The sequence below is a fragment of the Microcebus murinus genome, chromosome 9 (assembly GCF_040939455.1).
Source record: "Microcebus murinus isolate Inina chromosome 9, M.murinus_Inina_mat1.0, whole genome shotgun sequence".
In the NCBI taxonomy this organism is placed as follows: Eukaryota; Metazoa; Chordata; class Mammalia; order Primates; family Cheirogaleidae; genus Microcebus; species Microcebus murinus.
Window position 1 is genome coordinate 90,788,467 of NC_134112.1, and position 21,994 is coordinate 90,810,460.

Below are 21,994 nucleotides of genomic sequence, written 5' to 3' on the forward strand. Positions count from 1 at the left end.
CACACACCTTTGACCTCTTCTGCTGCATTAGCTAAGATATTCCATACCATGTTGAACAAAAGTGGTAGTAGCAGGTATATTTGTCTTGCTTGTTTCCAATTTTAATGAGAATACATCATTAAATGCTTCTTAGACATATTTGGTAGATATCATTTATCACCAAAGAGTTTTTTTTCTAATCACAAAAGTGTGTTGAATGCTGTCAAGTATCTTTTTCTTACTGTATCTAGAGAAGTTCATAAGGTGTTTCTCCTTTAATCTGCTAATATGAACTGCAGGGATTTTTAAAAATCATTGTGGCATTCCTGGGATAATTATTATACCTTTAAAGTATACACATTACTGTCAGTTTGGCAATATTTTACTAGATTTTTACAAGTATGTTCACAAGTGAAACTAACCTTTACTTTTCCTTTATTAAATGATGTTTGTCTGCTTTTAGAACCAAGATATATAAACTTCCTAAATGGAGTTAGGAAATGCTCTTTTACTCTTCCATGAAACAGTACAATTTGTGTGTGACTAGGATTCTACGTTTCTTCAATGTTTTGTAGAATGTGCCTATAAAATGAAGTATGAGTATGTGTAGATTTTGTAGTGTAGATTGTTTTCTTTTTATAGTGGTTATAGGCTGAATGGCATCAGAATGTTACCCCAAATATGCCACTTTTGGCATAAGGATCATTTTGATCTAAAGACAATTCAGAATCAACAGATGCAGAAAGAAGACTTCCCAGAGCTTCCTTTATCTGATTTAAAGGAAAACGTCTGAGAGATGAGGCCTGCCATAAAACCCTGCTCCTAGAACACAAAGTTTTATGGTCACATAGAACATGAAGAGATGACACTGAGAGGAATCTGCAGACAAACTTTACTAAAATAATCTTATCTTCCACTAGGTTTCCCCATATATTAATCTTCCCACAATTTATTATAGCTAGAAACCATGCCTTTTTCCTTTCTTTTCACAGTTGAACAATTTATCATTCTTTGTTGAAATGGTACATAATATCTCTCAGGCCTATCTACTTATTGGGCCTTCATTTTTTTATATGAAAACCTCACGTACATTTAAAAATATTAACATCAAATAAAACCTGTATGCCTTTTCTCATGTTAATGTTATTTGTCAGTTTAATTTCTAGGGCCCCAGACACAGAAATTAAGAGGGTAAAGGAAGAGTTCTTTGTCCTCTACAAGGCATATTTGAATTTTCTATTTCTTTTTGATTCATTCTGGAAACACACATTAATGGTCAACAAACCATCTTGTTTGTTTCCTAAATTTTTACTTAAAGTTATTCATTGTACTCAATTTAAAAACTCTATACAGTGTATGTTTCCAATGATTAGTAATGTTGAGCATCTTTTTATGTGATTATTTGCCATTTGGATATCTTCTTTAAAGAAATGTCTATTCAAGCCCATTTTAGCTGGATCGTTTTGTTGTTGCTGTTGAGTTGTAGGAGTTCTTTATATATTATGGATATTAACCACTTATCAGATATATAATTTGCAAATATTTCTCCCATTTTAGGTTGCTGTTTTACTCTGTTGATTAAATCCTATGATGCACAGAAAATTTTAACTTTCCTATAGTCCAATTTGTCCATTTTTGTGTTGTCTGTCCTTTTAGTGTCACGGCCAAGAAATCATTGCCAAATCCAATGTCATGAAGCTTTTCCCATTTTCTTCTTAAATTTTTATAGTTTTAGCTCTTATGGTTAAGTTTTTGATCCACTGAGTTAGTTTTTGTACATGGTACACGGTAAGGGTCCCAATTCCTTCTTTCGTATATGGATATTTAAGTTAGTTTTTTTACAGAGGTACAAGGTAAGGGTCCGAATTCCTTCTTTTGCATATGGATATTCCATTTTCCAACACCATTTGTTAAAGAGATTCTCCTCCCCCATGGAGTGGTCTTGTTACTCTTGTCAAAGATCATTTGACCATATACGTGAAGATTTATCTCTGGACTCTCTATTCTATTCCATGTCTGTATGCCAGTGCCACTTTGATTACTGTAGCTTTGTAATAAGTTTTGAAATCAGGAAGTGTGAGGCTTCCAACTTTGTTCATTTTTGAGACTGTTTTTGGCCATTTGGGGTCCCTTGAGATTCTTTTAGAATAGATTTCTCTATTTCTGCAGAAAAAGCTGTTGGAATTTTGAAAGGGATTTAAGTAAAACTGCCAAATTGTATTCCAAAGTGCTTGCACTATGGAATGTACATTCTCACTAGCAGTGTATGGAAATTTTAGTTCCTTCACATCCTCACCAATACTTTGTATGGCCATTTTTTAATTTTAGCCATTTGAGGAGGCATGTAATGGTATCTTATGCCTTTAATTTGCACTTCCTTAACAGTTAATGATGTTGAGCATCTTCTCATGTATTTATTTATCATCCATATATCTTCTTTGGTGAAGTGTCTGTTCAAATCTTTTGTCCATTTTTTAATTGAGTTTTATTATTGAGTTTTGAGAGTTATTTATTCATAGCCTGATCAAATATATGCTTTGCAAAGATTTTCTATCAATTTGTGGTTTCTCTTTTTATTCTCTTAAGCACTGTCTTTTGAAGAGCATAAGTTTTAAATTTTGATTAAATCCAACTTATCAATATGTTCATTACAAATTGTGCTTTTCATGTCATATTTAAATCTTTGCCAAAACCCAGGTAGCAAAGATTTTCTCCTGTGTTTTCTTCTACAAATTTTATAGTTTTAGGTTTAGTTTTTACTTTTCATTCCTTCCTTCTGTGTTCAATTTCCTTTCTAAAGTAAACTTTTTGGGGGGATAGCTCCTTCAAAGCAGAGCTGCGAAAGTTAATTCCTTGTCTGGAAAGGCCTTTATTGTACATTTGCCCATAGTTAATCTAATTAAATCCATGGCTTAGCTGAGAGGTCTATGGGCATCTCTCAGTACTTTGAGGATATTATTCCATTATCTTCAAACTTCTACAGCTGCTATAAAAAGACATTTTATGGTAATCTAATTGTAATTCTTTTGTAAATAATTTTTCCCTGAGTGCTTTTAAAATAATATTCTTTCATTTTCTTTTTTTTTTTTTTTTGTTTTTTGTTTTGTTTTTTTTTTGAGACAGAGTCTCGCTTTTTTGTCCAGGCTAGAGTGAGTGCCGTGGCGTCAGCCTAGCTCACAGCAACCTCAAACTCCTGGGCTCGAGCGATCCTCCTGCCTCAGCCTCCCGAGTAGCTGGGACTACAGGCATGCACCACCATGCCCGGCTAATTTTTTATATATATATATATATCAGTTGGCCAATTAATTTCTTTCTATTTATAGTAGAGACGGGGTCTTGCTCTTGCTCAGGCTGGTTTTGAACTCCTGACCTTGAGCAATCCGCCCGCCTCGGCCTCCCAAGAGCTAGGATTACAGGCATGAGCCACCGCGCCCAGCCTCTTTCATTTTCTTATGTGTATTACAGATTCAAATTATTTACCCAACTTATTTACCCAATTTGAGTGCTTGTGCTTCCCAAATTGTTAGATTCATGTAATTTATAAATGATATAATTGATATAAATGATATAATTTATAAATTTAGCCATCATTTCTTTGAATTTTGCTCTTACTTTATTTCTATTCTTACTTTCTCCATCTCTTTTGAAGCATGTAATGAAATTGTTCATTCCATCTTTCATACATCTTAACCTCGCTTATATTTTATATAACTTTCTTTCTTTGCTTTCCAGAGTTTACTAATTCTCCTCATCGCTGGGTTTAATCTAGTTTTATCTCATCCATTGACTTTTTAAAATAAATAAAATATTTTAATTTCTATATAGCATTTTAACACTTGCTCTGTAATTTACTATAACTAACTTGACATATTGGGATTTTATTTAAAGTGTTACCTTGCTACTTCAAGTCAATACCAATTATGTTCATTTTTTTCCCCTAATGACAACTGTTTCTTTTGAACTTTCTACTTTTCCTTTGTTCTATGTTGTTTCAATTTTTCCAACTCTATTATGAAAAATTTCAAATACACAGAAAATCTGAAGGAATGGTATAATTAGCATCCAAATCCTCTCAGATTCCAAAATTATTTTTTCATATTACTTTTTCTCTCTTTCTCCACATTTTGTTTTCTATTACACCATTTGAAAGTAAGTTCCAAAGTAATTGAGATAGAAGTGAGAAGGGTGATTAACCTTGGGGGTTAGCAGTGAATTGGACAGGCATAGGAGAGCCCTCTAAAGCACTAGGAACGTTCTACATCTTACTGTGCATTGTAGTTACATATGTAAAAAGTCATTGAGCTATACTGAGATCTGTACACTTTACTGTAAATTACATCTCAAAAAAGTGTGGGGGAAAGTTGCAGTCATTATGATACTTCGTCCCTAAATACTTAAGCATGTATTTCCTAGGAATAAGGACATTTTCCTACATAATTACATTACCATTATCACACTTAAGAAAATTAACAATTTCATAATAACTAATAGTCAGTCAGTGTTCAAAATTCCCAAGAATGCCATTTATAGTTCTTTCCCATTCCATTCCCAACCCAGGATCATACACAGCATCTGGCTGTTGTTTCTTTGGTCTTGTTAGTATAGAATAACCCCAACCTTTTTATCCTCTATGAGATCGACTTACCAAATAGTCCAGGCCTATTGTCTTACAAAAGTCCACATTCTGAATTTGTCTAATTGTTTCCTCATGGTGCTTAATTTTTTCCTTTATCCCCAGTGTTTATTATAAAACAGAAGGTCTGGAAGCTTGGCATTCAACATAATCATTCCAAGCAAGAATACTTCATAGGTGATGTCATCCACTGAGTTTTAAATTTCAAAACTACCTAGAAGTTCTATTTGGTTCCTTCTTAGGAGTCTAACGCTGCTGTTTTGAAATCTTCTAACTCACTTATAATAAACTGTTTCCTTTTGTGTTTTATAATTTTGGACCTCGAGCACATTAGGAGGGCATTATCTCTGTGAATTCCATGAGACCTAGATGGGCCAAAGGAGGATTTGCATTGCTTCTACCCAATGCCTGAATGTTATTACCATGCCAGGATCAGCTGTTATGTTGCTTGAGGGTTCATGGACAATGCAGGTAGTATAAATGTGAACCCCACATAATGATGAGAACAGGTCCATAGTTAAGAAGTCACAGGAGAAACTTTAATCTTTATTTAGGGCCTTGGCAAAGACAGTCAAGTTTCATTGTCATATTTATGTATTCTGATGAAGAGATTTCACCTTTTCACTGAAGGTAATGTCCTTCAAACATTCAGCTTTATGGGAGAATCTGAGTTCCAACTACCCTTGTGACGCTGGCCAAAGGCCCAGTCTTGTGGTCACCACAGATTGACACACATACCCCTTTGTTGCAGAGTTACAAAATGACCCTATCAGAGGCCACTACAGCAGAAGTCAGCAAATTTCTTCTGTAAAGAACTAGTTTTGTAGGCCATACAATAGTATACAACTACTCAACATTGCTGCTATAGCACAAAAGCAGCCACAGACAATATGTAAACAAATTATATCACTGATGTGTTTCAATAACACTTTATTTATGGACACTGAAATCTGAATTTCATAGGCTATGAAATATTCTTCCTTTGACTTTTTTGTCAAGCATTTGAAAATGTAAAATCCATTCTTAGTTTGTAGGCTATCCAAAAACAGGTGATGAGTGGGATTTGGCCTGAGGGCCATAGTTCAGTAATACCTCATCATAATTAGCTCACATACTTCTCTGGTTTCTCAAGTTCTTTGTTTTCACCCTCTGTAGAGTTTTCTTTCTTTCTAATGAGCTCAACTATATGTTTAAATAAAACGTATTTTAGTCAGCATTTCTGGGTGAAAGAGACATTTCTGGACATACAAGAATACCACAAAGTGAAAATCTAAAACCCAAATAAGTAATATTACAAATAATTTCCTATATCTTTCCTTTTCTCACTTAATAATGCCTCTTAGAAAAATATTCTTTTTACAGGCTACAATGTACTATGGTGTGGACATACCTTAGTTTATGTATTTATTGCCCTATTGCCAGGCATTCCTTTGTTTTTTTTGTCATTATGAGTAACAGTAGTATATCATTGTATAGATGTTCCTATATACTGATGCTCTTATTTATTTGTTTTTCTTTTTATCCGAGACAGAGTCTCACTCTGTTGCCTGGGCTAGAGTGCCATGGCGTCAGCCTAGCTCACAGCAAGCTCAAACTCCTGGGCTCAAGCGATCCTCCTGCCTCAGCCTCCCAAGTAGCTGGGACTACAGGAACGTACTACAATGCCTGGTTAATTTTTTCTATTTTTAGTTGTTTGGCTAATTTCTTTCTATTTATAGTAGAGATGGGGTCTCGCTCTTGCTCAGGCTGGTCTCGAACTCTTGAGCTCAAGCAATCCTCCTGCCTCAGTCTCCAAGAGTGTGCTAGGATTACAGGTGTGAGCCACCATGCCCAGCCTGATGCTTTTATTTTATGTACTAAATTCCCAACAGTGGAATTTCTGGCTTGGAAAACATAGTATTTGTAAATTTTGATAGATATTAAAGTGCTTTCCAATAAGCTGTGATACTTCACATTTCCACCCACAATGAAATGAGTAGTTTTCTGCTTACAGCCTTGCCATTAGTAATTTAATTTTTACCAGATAGATGAAACGATCTCATGGTTGCTTTAATTTGCATTTCTCTCACAACTGAGTGAATCTGAACAATGGTGATGTGTTTTACTGTTCATTTGAATTTAATCTTCTATTAATATCTTTTGCCAATTTTTCTATTGGGATGTCTTTTTCTTGTCAATTTTGAAGTGCTCTTTGTATACATAGGAGACTATTTACTTTTTGTATCTCAACACCAATACTGTTTCCACACTGACTATTGACTTTGCTCTTTTGAGGGGCTAAACCTAAGTTTTAAATTTTATTTTGTCAATTGCCTATCTCTTCTGGCTTTTGAGCTAATTAAGTTTTGATTAAGACAGTAACCTCAACTCCTAGATTTTACATACAGTCTACTGGATTTTTCTTGAAAGATTTACTCTTTTTTTGGTATTTAATTTCTTGATTCAATTAGAATTTATTTTTGTAACTGCTCTAAAATGTGGATCCAATTTTATTTTCTTCTAGATATGTCAGCACCAAAAATTAAATAATTTACCTTTTTCCTACTGATTGAACAATTATTTTCACATTAAATTCTCCTAAATTCTAGGATCTATTCCTAAATACCTGTTATATTCTACCGAAATAATTTTGAATCCCCAGATATCCAAAATATCTTGGTTTTCCCCCAACCTTGAATATTAGTTTGGCTAACAACTTTCATCAGCTCTTTGATGGTCTGTTCCAGTGCTTTTTAGCCCTTAGTTTGCCAATGAGAAACAGCTATCCAATTCTCATTCTTCTATAGATTACCAGTTTATCTTTCTGGAAAGGTTTAAGATTTTTCTCTAAGTTTTAATTATATAGCATATCTCCAGGTCAATCTTTGTTTTCCTTCTCCTGTTGACAAATCAGTTAGCTCTATTTATCTGAAGACTGGTATTTTCTTCAATACAGGGAGATTTTGTATTATGTCTGTGAATACTTCTTCCCTCTATTTTATTTGCTTCTAAAACATTTATTAAATAGAAGTGGTCTTTTTGGCTCTCTCCATGACTCTTTTCTCTCATATTTGCCACCTCTTTTTGTGAAACATTTTAAACATGTCCTTAGCTTTATCTTTCAAAATACTCATTACCTCCCTAGCTATCCCATTATTTAGCCTGTCTAACTTTTAAAGTCAAACAATCATACTTTTAATTTCTATAAAACAAACTCTTTATGATCCTCTGAATAACTCCATTTTCATATGAAACTGATCTGGTTTCAAGCATGCAGTACCTCCTGAAATATAGTATTTTTTTAATGTTCTAGTTGCTTTATCTTGGCTTTTCTCTGCTGCTGTTAGTGTTCCAGTCATACTTATAAATGAAAATTAGGTAGATTTGGTGTGGACTTACTCCAGTACAGTTGTATAGGTCCAGTAAACCTACTATCTAAATGGTAAGTGGTTTGGTATGTTGATAGATTGTGATATTGTAGTTTACAATAAGAAATATGTATTTTTCTTCATCTCCAGTTTCAGGCACAGAGCTCCTAAAACCAATGTAATTTCCTAAGTGATCAGGGGTGCTAGGTACATCTTAAAAAAAAAAGAGAGAGAGAGAGACAAAGTCTCACTCTGTCACCCAGGCTAAAGTATAGTGGCCTGTTCATAGCTCACTGGAACCTTGACTCTTGGACTCAAATGATCCTCCTGCCTCAGCCTCTGGAGTTGCTGGGACTATAGGTGTGCACCACCACGAATGGTTAAGTTTTAAACTTTTTGTAGAGACAGTGTCTCATTGTGTTGTTCAGGTTGGTCTTAAACTCCTGGGCTCAAGAGTCTTCCCACTTGGCTTCCCCAAATGCTGGGATTACAGGCATGAGCTCCTATGCCCGGCCAGGTACATTTTGTACTCATATTTGGTCTCTGATCCCAACACAGAGCTCCTAATCCCTTGCATTTTCTAGGTGATAGGAGCAACGTTTGTTCTAATGGGGTGACTCTTGGTGGATTCCTGGATAGCAGCTGATCACCAGAAAGACCAAGCAATGATTAGAAGCTTGGAACTTTCAGCCTCACCCACTAACCTCTGCGAAGAGGTTGAGAGAGGTGCTAGGGATTGAGCTAATAATTGATCACGCTTAAGTGACGAAGCCTCCATAAAAATCCCTAAAATACAAGGCTCAGAGAGCTTCCAGGGTACTGACCACTTGTAGCTGGAGAAGGTGGTATGCCTGCAGAATGCATGGAACCTTTGCACCCTTTCCCACATACCTTGCCCTAAGCATTTCTTCCAATTGGCTATTCATCTTTGTAACATCTTTTGCCCTATGTAAGATCCTTTAAAGCAGCGGTCCCCAACCTTTTTGGTACCAGAGGTTGGTTTCACAGAAGACAATTTTTCCACTGACTAGGGTTGGGGTGGGGAAGGCAGAGCTCAAGGGGAGGTGGAACTCTGCAGCCGGTTCCTAACAGGTCTTCCTAGCAGGTTATAGACTGATACCTGCTGTGTGACCTGGTTCTTAAGTTTCTTGGAGGACAATTTTTCCAAGGATGGGTGGGGAGGGAGGTCGAGGATGGCAGGGGAGACGCAGAGCTGGGGGCGGGGATGGGGGGTGGAAGGTGGAGCTCTGTGGCCCAATTCCTAACAGGCCAAGACTGGGGTTGGGGATCACAGCTTTAGAGTAAACAAGTTAATGTAAGTTTTTCCCAGAGTTTTTTGAGCTCTTCTAATACATGATCAAAGATGAGAAGGGGGTTGTGGGAACCCTTGATTCATAGCCAGCTGGTCAGAAGTACAGGTCACAACCTGGAACTTGAGACTGGCATCTGAAGTAGGGGGCAGTCTTGTGGGACTGGGCCCTCAACTTGAAGGGTCTTCACTATTTTCAGGTAGATAATGTCAAACTAAGTTAAATTGTGTGACAACCAGTTGATATCTACAGAGAATTGGAGAATTGCTTGGTGGGAAAAAAACACCTCTAGACATCTGGGCACAGAAGTGTGTTGTGTTGAGAGTATAGAAAGAGAAAGCAGTTTGTTTTTCTGTACTAAAGGGTACATGGGAGAGGAAAAGTCTGGTGTTCTCCAAAGAGTAGCACAGTATTCTTTTATTCCTGGGTTGATCAGTCTTTACTCGCCCTTGCCACACACTGGATTTCTCTGAGGTTCAGAGATATGTGATGTTCAGTTCTACTAATCCTTCTCATTCCAGTATTCATGCAGAGATTCTCAAAACAGAAACTTCATTTTGTTTAGAAAAAAAATTTTCAGAGCTTTTTCAAAGAATAATCACTATAAACAATTTGCTCCATATATACAGAAGAGGTACTGACAGGGTCCCCTTGTACAATTCCAGGTGGCTACATTTACATTTCTATGGAGACATGCAATGTAGAGCTATACTGGGGACTCAGCAGCCCATTATCAGAGGTTTCAAAATATCTGGCCAGCACCTTTTTTTAAAATGTATTTTTATTTTAAATTCAGAATTTCAATGATTTTACTGGGGTCTGATTCACTTTGGTTCTCCACAGTACTCACAACTAACCCACACCTTCCAAATATTCATATTTAAATTACGGGCCTTATTACTAAAGACATAAGAGTTTGTCCTGCCAGAGCAAGATCTTCAATTAATTACTCTGATGACTGCCCAAGAGGCAAATCCACTTCTTTGTAACTGCTGACAAGTTTTATGCTTCATCAGGATTTTGCTGAGAAGACTGGCTCCCTTCATATAAGAATCTAGCACCTAGAATTTTATTTGTTTTTCTATTTTGGCTTATTCATTTATCCAATCAGATTTTTTTTTTTTTTTGAGACAGAGTCTCACTTTGTTGCTCAGGCTAGAGTGAGTGCCGTGGTGTCAGCCTAGCTCACAGCAACCTCAAACTCCTGGGCTCAAGCAATCCTGCTGCCTCAGCCTCCCGAGTAGCTGGGACTACAGGCATGCACCACCATGCCCAGCTAATTTTTTTTATATGTATTAGTTGGCCAATTAATTTCTTTCTATTTATAGTAGAGATGGGATCTCACTCTTGCTCAGGCTGGTTTCGAACTCCTGACCTCGAGCAATCTGCCCGCCTCAGCCTCCCAGAGTGCTAGGATTACAGGTGTGAGCCATCGTGCCTGGCCTATCCAATCAGATATTTTCCATTTTCCAGGAATTCCTAAAAATTCCTAGTCCTCTGACAGCATCCTATCTTGTTTTATTAACTTATATTTTTTAATATATCTTTACTGTCATAGCAATAGAATTTTTAGGGAGAAAAAAATACGTAAAGGCAAGTTTTTAGTCTGCTCTCTTGGACTATAAATCTGAATCCTCTTTTTAAAAATAATCTCATTTTTGGTACTTGATTTCATTTACTGCTAGTAGGTTCCACTGTCCTGTGTTCTTGAGAGTGCAGAGGACAAAGAGATACGGATATGTATTTTGACAGAGGAGCTGTTGTGCATTACCACAATTTTACTTAGAATGTGAATTATCCTGGGTGAGACAATATATGTAAAGATCTTAGCAAAGAATTTGGAATATATTATGGCCAATACTCAAACAGTCACTGTTAATATTAACAAGAACTTAGCAAAGAAAAGGAGACAAAAAGAGGCAGTTAAGAGAGAACTTAAGAGATTCAGATGAAGGGAGAATGGCAAAACAATTATCATTGAAAGAGCTTAATACTGTAGACCCATTTATTGACTATTCATAAGACCTACTAAGTTCATAATGTGAAATTTTCCTGATATTGAATATGAAAATATTCAATACAATATAAACTGAGAGTTTAGAAGAGAATATAAACTGAGAGTATAATGGACAAGAAAAAGTCAAGTCATTTATTTAATCTAAGCCTAGCCAGGATAATTAAGGTAAGCCTAGTCAATTGTCTAGTAGTTCTTCATTTATGATCATTTTACATCTTTGATGAGTCTCAATTATCTTTATTACCTTTTACAAGGGAAATTATAAGCGTTAGTGGTAATTGTAAATGTCTCTTCCCTCCCCCCCCCCATAAACAGAAAGAGGCTAGTTAACCTTAATCATTTAGATTAGGCAAAGAAATTTGAAAGACTATCTTTAATAACCTCACACAATTACTAAGTTTAGCAGAACCTGAAAGGAGGAAGAATACTGTGATGAAAAAAAGGCAAAAGCCTGGGACTTAAGAACACATTTCCTACATCCTGCTCATGAATATAGGCAATAAAGAATTAATTTAAAATCTACTGGGGATAGCATGTTTTACCATAAATTGTTTTTAACACAGGCTGCTTCAAAGATAGAATTTCTATTCATAGATAGTTCATAAATAATTTCACCTTATATCCCCCTTTTAAGAGGGGCATCCCTGGAAAGATACTATTTAGTAATTCCTCATCTTTTTTTTTTTTTTTTTTGGAGACAGAGTCTCGCTTTGCTGTCCAGGCTAGAGTGAGTGCCGTGGCATCAGCCTAGCTCACAGCAACCTCAAACTCCTGGGCTCAAGTGATCCTACTGCCTCAGCCTCCCAAGTAGCTGGGACTACAGGCATGCACCACCATGCCCGGCTAATTTTTTTCTATATATATGTTAGTTGGCCAATTAATTTCTTTCTATTTATAGTAGAGATGGGGTCTCACTCTTGCTCAGGCTAGTTTTGAACTCCTGACCTTGAGCAATCTGCCCGCCTCGGCCTCCCAGAGTGCTAGGATTACAGGCGTGAGCCACTGCGCCCGGCCCAATTCCTCATCTTAATGTGGGAAAAATAATTTTAATTTCATTCTACCCAACAGAAGAAAGAGAAAGGGTGGGAAAAGTGAATTTGTTTTATAAATTGATTCTGCACAATGAATAATTAGAGTTCATTTTATTGCAATCAACTCTTGTCTGTTCATGGAAGAAAGGGCAAGAAAAGTATGAATGGATGTATTCCCTAACAATAAACAACATCTTATAAAGCCATATTTTCCAAGTAAGATCAAAATCTACTGGCTGATTATTGCTAACCCTATTAGTTCTCAGTCTAACCTCTAATGTAGGAATTCCTAACTTCTGGACATGTAATACCTTTATGATAACATTTGTTAAGTAAAAAAAAATTGAAATACTGAACAACAGCATTCATACTTTTAATTTCTGTTGTCTAAGAAAAAAATGAAAAACTTTGACTTCAGTTGTATTCAGAAATGAAATTTTTTTATTAATGTTAAAAGCAACCATATACATTAAAAAAGTAGTGATGCATATAGACATATTACTTATTGAGTCTACTGGCAATAATTTTTGCACTTGAGGATTATAGGCTACCCACAATAATTTTGCAGATTTCTCTGCTTTAAATGTCATTTACAAGGTACACTTTTCCAATGGTGACACTAATAAACAATAATCAAAAGTTATGTAGACAAGAGGAAAAATATCAAGCACAATGAAAATTCAACATTTGATAATAACTCAGAATGGGAATTTATTAAGGGTGAAGAATGAATCTTACCTGTCATATACTAGATAATAAACAAGCTCAAGACTGAAATTCTAACTGATTTTAAACCAGTACTCAGACATGAATGTGGTGCACTGTTTGGCAGATAGGTTAGAATGTCGAATCTGACACTAGAAGATAATTTGTTTCAGTTGAGGAACATAGACTTGGCAACAAATAACTATCTTTTCCATTCTTATTTGAGATGGATCCTTTCTATTTGCATGACCTCTAAGTATGAATAATATATTCATTTTCAACAACTGATTTTTCTGAAAGAAACAAAGAAATAGCAAAATGATGATATTAAAACGGACTCACCACTGTCCTCTGTTTGTTGGGCAGGAAGACTCTAACGATAGGTTTTTGTGGTGACTTGGGGTTGCTCCGTGACACATCTGTGGGATTTTGAAAAACTGAAAGAGATGAAGGTAGCACTGAAAGGCTAGAAGAGGAAGAAGATGTAACTGTGTCCGTTGACGCAGAGCTAGAAACAGAAAAATCAGTTCCATTCCCCAGGGATTCCAATAATTGTTGTTCTCTTTGTTGGAGGGCATCTAGCTTGCTGGTGTATTCTTCATAGGCCTATAAAAAAATGTAGACTTATATTGAATCTGGACTTTATCTTGACATTAACAAAAGGAAAAATGAAACTTCATTCTTTGATTATAATGTCTTTATAAAATAGCTAACAGAGTTTTAAGTTACAAGTTACAAAATAAGTGCTACAAATACTGTAAAGTAATACTTTCACCATTAAATTGATAAATTGTTCTAAGGCACTACACTACATTACACTGAGAAGTCTGGCCCATATGTATGTGATATCTAGATGGTCTATGAATAATAAAAAAGCATAGTATTTCTAGCTTTCTCATCAAATCATAATTTATCTCCCAAATCACATATCTAATTTAAGATAAAATACTATACTATATCAAGGATAGGTGTCCAACACACCCATTAAAAAATTGAGTTGTAAGCATATAAAGTTTCATGCCCCCCCCCCCCAGTCAACAGAAAAAGAAGTTGAAAAGGAGATGAGGTGTTAAAAAGGTTTGTCAAAAAAATGAGACTCAGGACACAGTGCAAGATATCATTATTAGCACCAAAACTTCCTGAATGTGGCTCAGATGTGTAACTGCCCTCTTCTTCTATTTTGTTTATTTCTCATATATAGCACTTACACAAATAAAAATATATCCATCTGCTTCTCCAACAGCCCAATAATAAAATCCTGAAGATAGAAAATGCCATTTTTAAATCTCTGATTCTCCTTCAAGGTCTTTGCAGTATTATAAGCTTAACAGAAAAAGAAGTTGAAAAGGAGATGGGCTTGGTAAAAATGTGTTAATTGTAATGGTTCCTATTTTGATTAATAAAGATGTGTTTGAGCCTAGTTATTAATATAATGATTTAAAATTCATGGTATGAAACCACAATTACTTTTGCACCAATCTAATATATGATTCTATTTATATGAGGTTCCTAGAGTAAACAAATTCATAGAGACAGAGAGTAGAAGGGCAGTTGCTAGGAACTGAGGGGAGAATGGAGTGGAGATTTAGTGTCTAAAGGGCACAGGATTTCAGTCTGGGATGATAAAAAGGGTCTGGAGATAGATGGTGGTAATGGTTGTACAACAATATGAATGTGCTTAATGTTACAGAACTATATATTCAAAAATAGTTAAAATGGTAAATTTTATGTTATGTATATTTTGTCACCATTAAAAGAGAAAATAAAAAGTGTTAAGGACTCTTAAATGGATTGGAAACCTGTAGAATGGTAGGACTCAGTGGGTTATCATCAGTAGACCTGGCTTTTCACTAACAGGGCCTCAAATATCAATACCTGCAGGTCTTTTCTCTTGGGTTAGTCAACTTTCCCCAGGCAAGAATTGTATTATCAGCCGGGCGCGGTGGCGCACACCTGTAATCCTAGCACTCTGGGAGGCTGAGGCGGGCAGATTGCTCGAGGTCAGGAGTTCAAAACCAGCCTGAGCAAGACCCCGTCTCTACTAAAAATAGAAAGAAATTAATTGGACAACTAAAAATATATATACAAAAAATTAGCCGGGCATGGTGGCACATGCCTGTAGTCCCAGCTACTTGGGAGGCTGAGACAGGAGGATCGCCTGAGCCCAGGAGTTTGAGGTTGCTGTGAGCTAGGCTGATGCCATGACACTCTAGCCTGGGCAACAGAGTGAGACTCTGTCTCAAAAAAAAAAAAAAAAAAAAAAGAATTCTATTATCTCTAGCCAGGGTCCTCTTCATGGTATATAAATGGTGATAAGTACAATGTTCTAACTCATTTATGTGTTTGTTGTCTATATCTCCCTACCCCCATTAAAATATAAGCTATTAATATTTAAAGGCAGAGATTTGGGGCCATTTTTAAAATTGGTATTTCCTAGGTCCTAGAACAATACAAATGCTATCAGGCACTCAGTAAATATGTTAAATGAATGAATCAACTATTTATGAAGTACTTAATACATACGTCAGGAACTCTATTTCATAATTATGAACTCAATGAATCCTTAAATTGCCACACATGATATTATTCCCATTTTACCAATGAGGCTGGGAATAAGATCAGGTATTCTGTCTGTGGAAACTAAGGTGCACTTGGGATTCACACATGGAGTCTGTGTGACTCCATGGTTCATCTTAATCATTATATTATACTGACTTCTACAGCATGTGTGTGTATATGCATGTGGTATACACATATATGCATACTACAAATTGTGTAGCACTAGTCCCTGAGAATAAGACTCTGCTTTACCACATGTTAATGATATAACCTATGAGTTATGGTCTGATGTACACTATCCTAATTATACTTAATTTGAATAGGCGATTCAATTTTGTGTGGGTAATTCTAAAAGGAACCAATCAAATAGAATATATCTAGTATAAGGTCCACTAACAATGTCACAAAAAATAGCTTAAAGGAATTGGAAATAGTTAGCCAAAATAAGAAGAGCTGTTGTGGGGGGACAGGGGTGAGAGAGAGAATGTCATGATAAATATAGAATAAGGTAGTGGTCAAGAGCATAGACTTCTGAGTTAGAGATCTGCATTCTTCCAATTACTAGCAGTCACTTCAGGTAAGTTACTTAGCCTCTTACTGTTTCTTCAGCTATAAGGAGGAGACAGCAAAAATACCCAGTATCTAGTATCTAGCTCAAAGTAATTATAAGGATTAAATTAATAAATGCACTTAACACAGTACTGGGCACAGAATAACAAGTTTGAATATTTGTTGTTGTTGTTAATGATCAGTCCTTGAATAGTAAAAAGTCTGAAGAGTGTGGGTGGAGGAGGTGGTGAATCATTGCTATAGTGAGACATGGTTACTGATGCAAATGTATTATATCTGAGCATGAGGGTAAAATTGTCCTTAAGACACAGAAATGGTTGGCAGAAAAACTGCTGGTTATAGTGTCTGATTCTGATTAACAAAATATTACCATTTTCAGTAGGACTATTTGCCTCCTTATGACTTCTTTGCTTGGTCTCCTAAGACATACAAGTAAAAGAGATAGCATGGGATATTAGGAAGTATACTAACTAGTATTCAGAGATAAGAATTCTAGTCCTAGCTTTAATACTAACTAGTAGTATGATCTAAGACAAGCCATATGAAGTAGAGGAGAAAGAAGAAAACAGTTTATTAACTGTTATTTCTGAACTTTCCAAGTTTATTTTAGAAATGCAAGGTTATTTTCTCATAAAATACTGAAGATTTAATTTGCCCTTTAAAAAGTAATTAGATTACTAAGTTAGAAATTTAGTTTAGAAGCCTCTGAATCTGTGCTTAAAAACTTCCAGCATTTAGAGCCAAATGGCAACCTGATCATTTATAATTTAGGGTTATCTCCCTGTATGACTAATGATTATAGCTGAGCCAGTTTTTATAGAGGAAAGCAGTGTAGGATAGTAGTGAACAGTGTGGACTGTGTAGAGCCTGACCACCTAGACTCCATAACAGCTTGCCGGCTTACACAAGGAAACTAATGCCAAGAAATCTTATCTGTGATTAGAATAGTACCCACTATCTCATAGGATTAAGAACAATGACTAACTCTATAAATCATGCTCAAGGCTTGGCACAAACCTCAAGACACTATTAAACAACAAAGCTAAACAATGTTGGACTACTTACAGATTATAAATTTTTCCTATAAGAAAGCAGAAACCAATATTGGGGGGGCTTAAATTAGAAAAGAGGCCAGATTGCAATGCCTCACCCCTGTAATCCTAGCACTCTGGGAGGCCGAGGCAGGCGGATTGCTCAAGGTCAGGAGTTTGAAACCAGCCTGAGCAAGAGCGAGACACTGTCTCTACTAAAAAAAAAAAAAAAAAAAAAAAAAAAAAAAAATAGAAAGAAATTAATTGGCCAACTAAAAATATATAGAAAAAATTAGCCGGGCATGGTGGCGCATGCCTGTAGCCCCAGCTACTCAGGAGGCTGAGGCAGGAGGATCGCTTGAGCCCAGGAGTTTGAAGCTGTGAGCTAGGCTGACGCCACGGCACTCACTCTAGCCTGGGCAACAAAGTGAGACTCTGCCTCAAAAAAAAAAAAAAAAGAAAAAAAAAATTAGAAAAGATATTTTACAAAATTGCCCCATTTTCCAATATGGTAACTAGTTTGCTGACCTCCAAAACAGTGTTCTCTCTCTTCTTTTTTTAATCCAAAGAAATATTTTGAAATTTGTAAATTACAAAAGTAATGTTTATTGTAACAAGTGAAACAAAACAAGATTAAGAAGTATAATAAAGGTAAAGCTAATTCTCTCTTCTTGTATCTATTCCTAATCCTATCCCCTAAAATAACCAAGATTATCAGTGCAAATGCTTTTATAAGTTCGCTTTTTCTTCCCAAAATTACTAAAGACATGATACTCAAAAGCTTACCTCCAGATATATTGATGGTGGATTATGCTCCCCACCAAATTTGTCCAACAGGGCCTCTATATGTTCTTGTGTCAACTTAATCATTTGTTTGATATTCCACACCTAAAAAATATTTTAAAACAATTTAAATAAAAGTTACTTAGGATATGAATTAGAAATATTTTAATGTACACAACTACATTATAGTAACTTTCAATGCTCCTCAAAATTGATAGCTTAAAGATCATTTAGTATAGTGGTTTTCTCTTTTATTGTATTTTTTTTTTTTTTTTTTTTGAGACAGAGTCTCACTTTGTTGCCCAGGATAGAGTGAGTGCCGTGGCATCAGCCTAGCTGACAGCAACCTCAAACTCCTGGGTTCAAGCAATCCTGCTGCCTCAGCCTCCCAAGTACCTGGGACTACAGGCATGTGCCACCATGCCTGGCTAATTTTTTCTAGATATATTAGTTGGCCAATTAATTTCTTTTTATTTATAGTAGAGACGGGGTCTCGCTCTTGCTCAGGCTGGTTTTGAACTCCTGACCTAGAGCAATCCGCCCGCCTTGGCCTCCCAGAGTGCTAGGATTACAGGCATAAGCCACCGCGCCCAGTCTTCTCTTTTATTGTTAAGCATCTTTAATTTTCTTCTGCACTAGTAATATATTCCCAACTCTAAAAGATTCAAATGATACATTAGTATTCAGAATAAACCATGAAAATCTCACTTTCCCTTCCCCATATTCCCAGGCCCCACAACAAACAATAAATGCTGTTTATGGTTTGGTAAGCATCCTTCCATGTTTCCTTTTCTCTCATGTAAAAAAAAAAATACATAGATATATAAAATATATAAATACATATATTATATAAAAATATTTTAATGCTTGCTTTTTTCACTGAATAATAAGTCTGAGAATTCTCTCCATGTCAGTACATATATATTTTACTCCTTTATAATGGCTGTATAGCATCCACTTCATAATACTATTATGACACTGCTTATTTCAAACTTCAGTGGTAACCAGGTGTTAGGTAGAAATGGATACTTTTAAAGAATCAATCCTCAGCTTCTATTTGTACTCTCCCTAAATGATCTGCTTAAGAACTTGTTCTCCTTGCCTTCTTCCCCTTTTAAAATCATGAGTTTCCACTTTATAAAAGAAAGGCAAAATTCTTATCCACCTCAAATACTAAGACGTACTGTTCTGAGATGCATAAACTCCAACCAACAGAGAATTCTGGACTTAACAGATAGATTATTAAAAGAGGGAAATCCCTTGAGAGAAACAGGGGAAAAATTAAGAGCAGGATCTTATTTTGCCAATGAAACAGATTTGTGGCAAGGCTCTAACCTTTATCCATTTATCCAACCGCCAGCCTAGAATCGAGAAGTCTAGTGGTTATAATAAAGGCACAGATTAACATGTTTTAAGACAAGCCATCAGATTTTTTTTTCTTGATAAAAAGGAGTTCAATTTGGTTTGACAGTGAGAACTGGCTTTCCAAATTACATTATATGGTAGATTCTATCTATAAACAGAAATAACTAAATGTGTAGTTTTAAGGTTTGACGAAAAAAAGTATTTAACAAAAATATAACACACACTAGAAATTATGGCCTTTAAAACTATTTAAAGTTATAATGAAAAAATGTGAGATATAAAATTTAAAATGTAGAAAGGGAAATAAATGAAGAAAAGGGTTCCAGGACCCTTGGTTTATTGAATAATTCCCTTACTAAATGACATTTAAATTATTTCATTTTTCTCAACGTCAAACAATACTTCGACATATAGTTCTGAACTGCCTGTCTGGGCAAAGGTGTAAGTTTCCATTTTGATACTGAAGTATAAGATTCTTGAATCAAAGAATATGCATATTTAAAAATATAATAAATATGCTAAATGGTCTTCCAAAAGATGAAAAATATCAAGTTATACCTCTATATGCAGGGTATGAGTTCACCCTTTTCCCCAAAATCTTATAAACATCTGGTATTATCAAATTTCTGAACTTCTGTCAAACTGAAGGGAGAAGGCAATCAAGTTTTTTTTTTGAGACAAAATCTCACTCTGTTGCCCAGGCTAGAGTGCTGTGGTGTCAGCCTAGCTCACAGCAACCTCAAATTCCTGGGCTCAGGCGATCCTCCTGCCTCAGCCTCCCGAGTAGCTAGGACTACAGGCATGCACTACCATGCCTGGTTAACTTTTTCTATATATATTTTTAGTTGGCCAATTAATTTCTTTCTATTTTTAGTAGAGACAGGGTCTCGCTCTTGCTCGGGCTGGTTTTGAACTCCTGACCTTAAGCGATCTTCCCGCCTCGCCTCGGCCTCCCAGAGTGCTAGGATTACAGGGGTGAGCCACCATGCCCGGCCTGGCAATCAAGTTTTAATTTGTATTTCCCAGGAAGTTGAGCACTTTTTATTTTTGTTGGCCGTGTGAGCTTCTGAAAAATTCCCTATATCCCTTTTATTCCAATGAGCTGTTTGTTTCTTTTTATTGATTTATAGATACTTTTTTTTCTAGACATTAATCTTTATTATTCTATGCTTATTTACAGTTTTTTATTTGTTTTTCATTTTATGTCTCTTTTGTCATATAAACTCTTGCTATTCATAAGTGCAGTCCAGAGACCAGCAGCATCAACATCTTCTGGAAGTTTGTTAGAAGAGTAGAATCTCAGGCTCCATTTCAGACCTACTGAACTTTAACAAAATGATTCATATGCACAATAAAGTTTGAGACATAATAATAGAAGTTTTAAATTTTTACTATAGTCAGATATTACAATATTTTCTTTTATGATTCCTTTGCTAATTTTTCATACCTCCAATAAAGTGTTAGATGTCTTTTCTCTAGCTACACTTTCTGCCCAGGTGATCTCAACCAATCTTGTATTTTTATATGCCAACTATGAGCCAATGAAGTTCAAACTTTAAAATCCAGCTCTGCTCTTTCCATTCAACTCCAGACTCACAAATGCCTGCCAAGTATCTCTACTAGGGTACCTTATAATAGGCATCTCAAATTTAACATGTTCAAAGACTAACTTCTGATCTCCCCCACCAACCTCACAAAACTTGTTTTTCCTATGGTCTCGTCAAATCAGAAAATGACAAACTCCATTCTTTGAGTTGCTCAAACCAAATACTTCAGCAACATTCTTGATTCTCCTTTTTCTCATATCTGATACCCAATCCATCTCCAAAGCAAAATATATGTACATATATTCATTTACCACACTGGCTAAGCCACCATCATTTCTCAGTTAATGCAACAGTCTCTGAAGTGGTCTCTTCTGTTTCATGCCCAGAATGGCACATTAGCTAGAGTAATCCTGAAGAACCATAACTGCAGATCACATGTCATTCTTTTGCTCAAAACCCTCCAATGGCTTCCCAAGTAAAAATCACCAGATCATGACCTGGCCTTCTGATATTTGTTTATCCTCATCTCTTACTGTTCTCCCCTTCACTCATTCCTCTCCAATTACACTTGGCTTAATTGAACATGCCAAGTATACTCCCATTGCAGGATATTTGCATTTACTATTACTTCCATCAGGAATGCGGTATACCCCTAATATTTCTACAAGGTTTGTTACCTTACCAAGTTCATTCATCCCTTTATTCCATTGTTACCTTATTAATGACGTATTCTCTGACCATCTCATTTAGAATGACTGCCACCCCTTTATCCCTCCAAATCTTCACAAGCACACAGAGGCAGTTTCTATACCCTTTGCTAACTTTCTTTGCTCCATAGCACACATGACCCACCACCTTACTGTATATATTTTACTTGTTTATTTTGTTATTAGCATGTGTCTTCCACACTCCCCAATAGAAAAAGGTCAAAGAGGGTATGGATTTTTGTCTTGTTTTATATATCCCCAGAGCCTAGACCAGTGCCTAGCATACAGTAAGCACTGACATATATGAATACTTTCTTTAGACCAACCCTCTATGATGAATTTACTGACCATGCAGACATAACTGCTTCATAAGTTAGAATTTGATATCTTAAAGTTGATTATATTTTCCA

At 35.8% G+C, this 21,994-nt stretch overlaps 1 protein-coding gene across 4 annotated transcripts in view; it reads right to left on the reverse strand.

The window, feature by feature from the left end:
- Positions 1 to 21,994, reverse strand: part of BRAF (B-Raf proto-oncogene, serine/threonine kinase) — a 185,939-nt gene that overhangs the window by 100,805 nt on the left and 63,140 nt on the right. For all 4 annotated transcript variants that reach the window (XM_076006665.1, XM_012768024.3, XM_012768022.3 and 1 more), the window contains exons 2-3: positions 17,969 to 18,070; positions 13,365 to 13,628 (exon numbers count right to left, since the gene is read on the reverse strand). In XM_076006665.1, the coding sequence (XP_075862780.1) occupies positions 13,365 to 13,628; positions 17,969 to 18,070 (366 nt within the window). The remainder of the gene's footprint in view (positions 1 to 13,364; positions 13,629 to 17,968; positions 18,071 to 21,994) is intronic.